At 42.1% G+C, this 9,324-nt stretch overlaps 1 protein-coding gene across 3 annotated transcripts in view; it reads left to right on the top strand.

Moving 5' to 3' along the window:
- The first annotated feature begins 2,763 nt into the window (after positions 1–2,763).
- GYPC (glycophorin C (Gerbich blood group)) overlaps positions 2,764–9,324 on the top strand; it is a 44,368-nt gene continuing 37,807 nt past the window's right edge. For all 3 annotated transcript variants that reach the window (XR_012777036.1, XR_012777035.1, XM_075511485.1), the window contains exon 1: positions 2,764–2,968. Coding sequence is in view for 1 of the 3 variants with exons in the window: in XM_075511485.1 (XP_075367600.1) it covers positions 2,935–2,968 (34 nt within the window). In the remaining 2 variants the exon portion in view is untranslated. The remainder of the gene's footprint in view (positions 2,969–9,324) is intronic.

Here is a 9,324-nt window from a genome sequence, read left to right as displayed (position 1 = left end):
TGCTTAGGAGGAGTAGGATAAGTTGCAGTATCAGAGGCAGAAGAGGTCCCACTTCTGGGCTAACACTCTTGGACCTGACAGGACTGTCACATCTGAAAGCACTACTGGGACAAAAAGGAAATTTTGGTTTCCTTGCTCAGAAAACCACTCTGAGCTTTCAAAGGTTGGAGATACAAAAGTATTCACCAGGACAGGAAACGATACTTCTTCTGTAGGTTAATGGGAACATGGTGGCCCCAGAAGATCAAGTAATTGACTGATGAAAGCCACATGGCTGACACACACACTTCCCAGCATACCTGCGTTATCCCACAGATTCGGTGGATCTGGTATGAACGCCGCAGCCTGTAGATAAAAAGTGCTTTCAGCTACCCTTCTGTTATCTTCACCCTTTCGCCTTTTGGGGGGACTTTTTTGCCAGAAGCAACTGCCGTATTTAAAGTTTAGGAGAGAGTTCAGACAAGCTGGAAATTAACAATCACATATTTTCCCCACCACCACGCCACTCCCATCTTTTGCTCTGGGTTTCTTTGGTGCCTCTTGTCCCCCAGGAGTGGCCAGCTGGGGGTCGGGGCAGGCAGAGAGCACTGGGCTGCTCTTTGTTTTGCGCCCCGGTCTCAAGCTCCTCCGGAAGCGTGCTGGGCTGCGTGGAGTTGTTGTGCTCGCTTCCCTTTTCAGCCTCACATATTTCCCATTAATGATAAGCGTGAAAGGTCAGGGAGGGTCTCTTTAATGGCCTGCTTGAGGGCAAGCAACAGCTTTGGGAAATGGCTCTCTGATTTCCTGGGAAGCCCAGTCTATTCAATAAACAAAGAAAGAAGTCCTAAGAAAAGTGAAGATGTCAAGGTGTTAAAGGCGACTTTCTCATGTGGGCTTGGTTCTTCCAGAATCCTCTTAGGTATACTTGGGTATAACTCTCCCAGTGATTTTGGTGGTAGGAGAGCAGCCTTAATAAGACAAAGAAGACAGACGCAGGAAGTGTTGCACAGATGCAAAGGGGTTAAGCACTAGGAGCTAACCGCGCTCAGTTTAGGGCAGCCCTCTGGGTGTGTGTATGCCTTTTTGAGTAGCCCGCCACAAAACTCCTGGGAAGGGTCTAGACCACTGGCACTAACATAATGAAGGCATCAATACCTTCCATCCTTCAGTTCAGCTGCAGCGGCTGAGGAGTCTTTTCTCAACAGCAGTTCTGAAATTTCTCAGGGATCAGGATGATGAAAGATTTAAATGTAATAACTTTGCATGACAACAATTCTTATGCCCCAGGACAGAAAGCCCCAGTTTTATCTCTGCACATTGTGCTTCAATATAGAAGAAGAAGTAATAGGTAACATGTCCATCAGTATTTTCATAGAGAAGCTATCTGGTGTAAATCAATGTTGCGCTATAGAGTTGAAGCCAGTGGAGCAACGTCAGGAGTTTTGCTTTTATTTTTCCCTCTTTGTTTTGTGCCTTGCTTAGCTCTGTCTATCACTAAATGTTCCAGGGCTCTCTACCACAGGCCCAGAGTGTGGAAAATGCTGACCAAAGTCGTTTGCGGTATCCATGCTCACAAACAAGCTGTTCTTTGTCGTTGGCATGTAAATAAGTCACTGGTCTTTCCATCTTATGGCTGTTAAATAAATACTGTGAACCAAGTTCGCAGCATTGATTTCTTGTAGGAGGTCACTGAGATGATTTCACAGAAATATCCAGCAACAGTTTTGCAAAACAGGATGAGTCTCAGCCTGAATTTCATGACTCTGTTTTTTTCCACTGCCATTCCAATCGTTACTGTGTTTTTGCTGTCACAGGCAGGAGGTTAGTTCATCCTGACTCACAGAGACCGGGAAAATGGAAACTTTGTCCACTCTTCTTAGCGTCTAAGACATATGCATTATAAATTACTTGTATTTTGGTATGGCCTAGAAGTCCTAGCCCATGTCAACTGCAGACTGACTGTGTATGCACACTTACAACAAGTACATACTGCTGATTGCAGTATAGCATTCAGGTAGCCAAACAGATAGCTTTAAATGTTAGCGATATAAAAGAGGGAGCTGGTAGCCTAGTCCAGACTGACAAACTTGCTGCAGAGTATGAGTAAATTAACCTACGCAGTCCAATAAATATATCGTATTTATAAACAATGCCTCCCTGAAGATTAAAATAAAAATACCAAGGCTGGGAGGAAATCAGTTGTATCATTTATTCTAGAGATGGCAAATTGAGGCAGAGATTAAATGCTTTGTCCGAGGTGCCATAAGAAGCCTGTGTCAGAGCCAGGACTGGAGTTACCCGTGCCTCAGCCTGTGCCCCAGCCACAGGTTCCTCCTTGTTCTGGGCACAGTGTAGATTCATGCTATACGCTGACGTAACTACTCTGACCCAGTAAATGTCATTCTCAGTTTTCACCCGTTAAAAGGACAGACTCAGTTAGACTGTGAGCGTTAAGGATGCTGCTGGGCAATGACAATTGAAAGCCCTGCTTTCAGTCTCACCCACTGATGACAGGCATTTTGGGAAGGGAGTCAGCAGCAAGTTTTGCACTTAAAAGAAATAATATCAACAGTGGCGGGTAGGGGTTTGGGAAGTGAATCTAATAGGTGTGTCTAGATTTGGCTAAGAATGAAAAGAGCATTTTCTTTCCACTGGTTGCTGGCTAGTAGAAGCAAAGGAGTGGAATACATCCAACTTGCAAAACTTGAATACAGTTACTGCTATCTGCAAATGGGTGCCCCTCCCCGCTCATGTGAGCTACACAGGCAAAAAAGAATGACACATGTGCTGTTTCCTTTTCCAGTTGTAAAGGGGTCAGGAGCCAGGCAAGGAGAGCCCGAACAAGAGGAGCATTTTCCTGGGCTCTTCCAGCTGTTCTGTTCAATCCCGCCGTCGGTTCTGAGCAGGGAAGAGAGACTGTCAACACAAATAAGGCATTTTTCAAAGGCTTAAATTATGAGTTACCAAAACAATGCGACATCTCAACCACGTGAGTACCCTTATCCCCCCCCCTACAATAAGAGTGGATTTATCAGTCTGCTGCTTAAGGAAAAGATTGTCTAATGCGTTTCATATTAAAAAAAAAAAAGGAAAGAAAAAAAAAAAAAACGCCTGAGAGTAATCCTGAAGAAAAAAAGTTGTGATGAAACTGTTTTCTTTTTTTATTCTTTGTGTTTGTGCGCGCGCGTGTGTGTGAAGAACTGAAACAGGCTCTGCAAACTCTGGCTCCTGAATAGGACCGAGCAAAGTTAGTAATGTTTCCACCTAAACCCTGGCTTAGAAAAGTTTCATTTGAATGTTTTTCCCTCCCCCCGCCTTCAGGAATGAAAATATAGAGCATTTCGAAAGCGTACTGACGCTTTTCTAAGATATTAATGGTGCTGCCCAACTTGTGTTTAGGTCTCAAGCTGTCTGTGTGTAATATGAGACGCAAGCCACAAACTGACAGTCTATATTTAAAGCCACAATGCGTTTCTGCTCCTGAAAGTTTAGAAACATGGGCTTAAGGACAAGCAAATTAGTTTCTCAGCAAGAGAGAGTACAGGAGGACAAGTCCTCTGCTGGCATAACTCTGCATATTTCAGTAAATTTGAAAAGAGAGAATTTGGCCCAAGCAGTCAAGCAAACACAGAGGTTTAGCTGCAGCATGGTAGCGTTCATTTTGGGACAGTGTTAAAAAGAAAGCAGAGGGGAAGGGGGTGGATTCTGATTTCATAAGCTGAGAAAAGTCAGTGGGAAAACTTGGAGTTTTTGGCACTATAATAGCAGCTCCATATCTCTTTTATGGCTTTAGTATAATGTTTCCTGCCTTAATTCAAGACAGTAGTTTTGTATTATTTTTCATAAACAAACGGCCAATAGCAGAATTGTTTATCATACCGCGGTATCAGTAATGAAGGCAGAAAGTACAGACGACATTGCTGGGAGCTGCCTGTGATTCAGGGTTTGATCCAGAGATTGCTGTAAGAATATTTGGTCTGTATGGATGTTGATACTGATGATGTTTCCCAAGCTCTGAATGAGGCAGGCTGATCCAACAGAAATGACACAGTAAGCAGCATGTCTGGAATCCCGACCAGCAATTTCTATTTACCCTTTAGTCCTTTTTGCAAGTTCTAACCAACAAGAAAGATTAGATGCTAGCTTTATATAAATTTTATTCTATTTTATTCAGCAGTTTAGAATATTATAGCTTGTTTTCTATTGTTTCTATTGCAGCTTGTTTTCTATTATTGATAGGAAAAAACATGTAGACTAATTCAGGATTCTGAGCATTTGGGTTTGGAAAAGCTTGAGTAAATTACTGCCGTTGGTGCTCTCCAAGCGTGTGCAGGAGAGTGGCTGTGAGTCACTGAGGCGCATTTTGCTCATTGTGCAGTATCATCAAGAGTCCAGACCCAATCTTGTATCTTTAGTGACAGGCTTGGCCAGGCGACAAGTCCAAGACCAGCTCTACAGTCCTGAATACATTACAAATCAATTCTCTGACAGACCCAGGTTGTCAGAGGACCCCACAGAAGGCCCTGGGGTGGATCTGGATGAGGAGTTAGTACCCTGTGGGGCCTTTTGTCTGTTCATAATGAAAAAAGGCTGATGCACCAGGTTCTCTTGTTTTTTTCTGAAATCTAGGCAGGAATTCTTGGCTTGAATCATTTTAAAATCATAAGATTGCCAGTGAAAATAAATGGTTTGCAATCTAGCTAGAAGAAGTGTTCTGACTGAAAAATAGTGACTATCTATTCTTTATTTGCCCTCATAATTTCCCTTACTGATTCAGACAAGATGCTTCTGTATTTCGTTTCAGTCTGTCTCTTTTTTTTAAATTACATGGATCAAAGTTACAGATTAAGAACAAAATTAAATTAGAGGGAAGCCTGATAGTGCTATATTCCTGTATAATGCAAGTTTGGTGCATTGTTTTTATAATGGTTGAGGGTTTGGGGGTAAGTCTTGGGGAAAAAGGTCTTATTTCTTAGTAAAATTCCAGAAATTTTTGCAAGAAACAAGATATTGGAAGATCAGTGTATTGACAGGCAGTGCACAGCATGGACAGCAAATGTTTGCCAGAGAGGCAGAGTAATTGGGAAAACAAATTTGCTTCATAACCATAGTGAAAATCTTTGAAATGGGTGTGAAAATGCACAAAGGATCAGCAAAAACCTTTGACTATACTGAACATATTCATTCTTTGCTGAGTACCTGCAGGTGATACCACAGAGCAGCTGCCTACTGACGTAAACTGAACAGTGTTAAGTTACCTAATTGCTCATGTTCTTTGCTTATCTCCTTGTATTCACTCACGGCTGATAAGGAATTTTTATTCATTTTATAAATACAGTATGATCCTGGCAATCCAGGTGGGAGCAGACTACTGTTTCAGATTTAAAATATTCAACTCTGTGAACCCTGCAAATGTATTCTGCCTCTATAAAGGGATGCCACACCATCTAACGTTGGGCACTTCCCATGCCCGGCTCAGATATCCCATCGCACCGAGTGAGCAATCTGTATACCCAACGGAGAGGCAGACGAGCCAGTAATTCAGCCTGCTGATGGTAGCTGCTGTGTGTATATTTACTCCATCATTAATGGACATTTGTGTGTGGCTGGAATAAAATGGAATACCTAAGTAAAGAAGTCTGCTACCAAAGCCAAATATGGAATTGGGCTTCAATTTCGTTGGCTAGAATTCAATACAGTATTGTACTGCGAATATATCTCCAGTTTCTTTCTTTTTCTTTTTCTTCTTCTTCTTCTTCTTCTGATATAAGAGAGATCTAGCTTGATAGCAGGAATGTAAACTTCCTGATTTTTAAATGCATTATTTTTAAATGCATCACCTCCTGGTGATGCATTTGCTTCCTTCCACCTCTGCTCAGATGTACAGGCAGTAGCTGCTTGACTTATTACAAAATCTGAGGAATTCCACAGTTTTGGCAGTCTCTGTTCAGACTGCAGCTTTTGCCCTCTTCCTTTTAGACTGCAGTGAATATTCCAAGGCAATGGACATCTCAAATGAGGTGAAGGACTCACACAAATAAATGTCACTGGGTCAATGGTTCGGTTTGGGGAAGCAGTGATCTATGCAAAGCCATCTTTGGGGGTCAAAGGCGTTCATCCCTTTGGAGAAGGTGCTCTACACCTTACAGAATTTAATCTGTACTTGGCATGCTGGGAATGTTTTATTTGGGGCCCCTTATACTCCAAATGCTAGCTGTCAAAGGAATTAGTGGTTAAGGAGAGCAGTTTGTGGAGGCTTCTCTTCCTCATCACCTACCAGCAGATATGGTCTTCCTTCTGGGCGGGTAGGGAAGCAGTGCAGTCTGTGCTATATAGACAAACTGGCCCAAAAGGAAACCAGGGGGCAAGACTGGACCTCAGGCCATGCCTCAGCTGCAGAGAGACAAAGAGGGTCAGGAACAGGGTGAAACAAAGCAAGCCTTGGGAGCTGCATGCTTTCCATCTGCATTGCCAGCTGTAGTTCAGCAGTAGCCCAGGTGCAAGCCCTGCCCTGCCCTGGGGGAGCAGACCCTGGTGCTGCCTCTGTCCTGCAAGCAGGAGGTCTTGGCTCCATCGCGCCCAGCTTCTCCACCTGCCGCAACGACAGCTAGGGCTTCTGGCAAAAAGAGTCAAGTATGTGTGGGCTGTCCCCTCCAGAGAGGCTGAGAGCTTGGCAAAGGTGGCCAAGAGCAAAGGCAAAGCTGTGAATTGCAAGTCTGGTTCTGAGAACAGCCTTGCCCTATCTTTAGCTCATTACGAGATATATTTTGGGGCTGCAAACTGCTCCTTTAAATGTTCCTGGGGCAATACCACTTACCTTTCACACAGGGCCTGTGGAAAGCCACAAATGATCCCCGTAGACTTTTAATCATGTTATTCACTGCCTTGGCAATAGATTTGGTTTCATTGGCCTTAATCAACAGAAGCATTTGTCTGTGACAGTAACTAATAAACAAAAATGGAGGCTATTGATTATGAAAATTTTGGTCTTCACTGGTAAACCTGTGAGCATTTATAATGAGCAAGGAAGCCTATAAATTATAATAACCTCTCATTTTTAGCACAGAAGTCTCAAAACGTGTCCCACAAGCGTTTATGTAAATTGGATGTCTCTGCTTGTATATTTGTCTCCCACCACACTGCATATGAATTGGAAAATTTGGCTTTATACCCCAGGGCTCTTCGCGACACCCTCATTGCCTGAGATGTTGATGTGAAAATCTGCAAATTGAAAGGCTCAGAATGCACCTGAAATTTCAGTAATTAACAGCAGAAACGTTGGCAAACCGCTAAGCTGGAGGGAATGGGGGTGATGTCCACCCAAATAGGAGTCTGTTTATTTAAAATACACAGTTCTCAGCATTTCTGGGCACTGCTTTTCACACACACACACACACACACACACAAAAAAATAAAATAAAATAAAAAAAGAGAAAGAAAAAGAAAAAAAAGCCAATGATTTACACAGTAGATGTTAAAGATTCAGGTTATGGCTGGTTATGTGCTTAAGCCTATTAGCATTACAGAATTGTGTGGTGTCTGCATCTCATTGCTGATACTGCTGCACCTTTCTTTCTAGGCTCTTGTGGAATATACTCTGTATCCATCACTGTTCAAATGACTGAGTCCAATCAGCAAAGCCTTTTGTAAAACAGGCTTTCAGGACTGCATTCTCTAATGAAAGTCTGTTTGTGTGTCTGCTCTGTGGAGTGCCTGTCTCTATTGTTGGGGAGGGATTAGTATTCCTATAGCATAGAGAAATTCAAGCCAACAGAGGGATCTGATTGTGCTAGGTGCCGTACAGGCACCCTTTCTTCAAAAGGCTGGTAGACTGCATAGAGAGGACAGATTACAGGTAGGAGGGAAACGAGTGCTTTCCAGGGGCACTGCTGGAGAGGTAGCTTTTGGCTATGGGAAGGCATTTATAGCAACCAGGAGGTAGGAATTAGTATTGATTCCAGTAGATCCACTGGGGCAACAGCTCTTTACTTCCCACTCTCTAATTTTGTAATACATGCTTAGGAAAAAAATGTAGCTCAGAAATCATTTAGTGACCGGCCTATTTGTTTCCCACAGAAAGATCAGAAAACTTTTAAACACAGCATTTGGCACTAGTAGGATCATTGTTTACTTTTTTTTTTTTGCTTCACATCCAAGTTGCGATAGGAAATGCATGAAAAATTGGGGGACACCCAGATGCTGCAGTGACATCTTAGCTGGGCAAGTATTTGGACAGCACACAATGTTTTACTTACTTCTGAAAGACTTAAGTTCCTAAGTCAAATGAATTTGACAGTGTTACCCCAGTAATGAGCTAATGAAAAATTCACCAGCTGCTAAGCATTCTGAAAAACTACTTAGCGAATGAAGAAAAGTGGCACTTGGAGAAATCAGGTTTGGTTTGCCAACAATTTATGAACGTGAATAGAGAAAAGGACTGTCTTCTCTGGATAATTTATTTGTAACCCATAACTCAACTACATCAAGTAATGATACTGCAACCTTATAACAACAGACATGCAGCTCATAATTTGTAGCTACAATAAGATCTGTGCTGCTCCGTTTCTCCAAGAGTCAGCATGATCTAAGTCACACCAGATTCCTATCTTTCCAATGTTAGCATGGAAATCAAATGCACTGTCTGTGCTATGCTGCTCCCTTATTGCAGATGTACTTTGCACGTGTAGTTTCACCAATAAGACACCTGGCTAAGTGATTTTCCTCTTAATTAATCTTCTCATCTGCAAAGGAGGCCAGTTTGTCATTTCTTCTTCTCTTCTGACATATGTTTAACCACAGGGTTCTTTCTGATGAAGCAGAAAACTTCACTCAAAATCTCAACGGGTTAAACTTGTTCTGCTGCACTGAAGTTTTAAAGTGATTTTTTTTTTGCTTCCCTTTCCCTCTCTTTTTCATCTTAGAAAAAAAAAATAAATTCAGTTATTTCATGAGGGTCTACCTCTTTCTTCTTCAGATAAGCCCTGAAATGGAGTTAAGCTTTTTATCAGTAAGTTGCAGGGGGGCTTTTGAACACACCCTGAGACAGCTCCATTTTATCGTGAGTGATAAATGCCTATTTTACTAGGGACTGCATGTTTAAAACGTCTAGTTTTATAAGGTGGTCTACATTATAAAAAGCACGTGTAACAAGGTCACAGCAATGCAGAATCAGACATCAAGTCTTTACATATGGGTAAGTGTTTAGATTTGCAAGCAGAGACTATTTTAGTAACATCAAACCTAGAAAATGGATTTGAATTCTTTATATACGTACATACATACACACACAGTGTATGTATATATAATATACTGTATATCTATATGCATACATATACACAGACATAC

This window comes from Mycteria americana, chromosome 9 (genome assembly GCF_035582795.1).
Source record: "Mycteria americana isolate JAX WOST 10 ecotype Jacksonville Zoo and Gardens chromosome 9, USCA_MyAme_1.0, whole genome shotgun sequence".
Taxonomy (NCBI): Eukaryota; Metazoa; Chordata; class Aves; order Ciconiiformes; family Ciconiidae; genus Mycteria; species Mycteria americana.
Note: the sequence above shows the minus strand (reverse complement) of the source record. Positions and strands in the feature narration are given on the sequence as shown.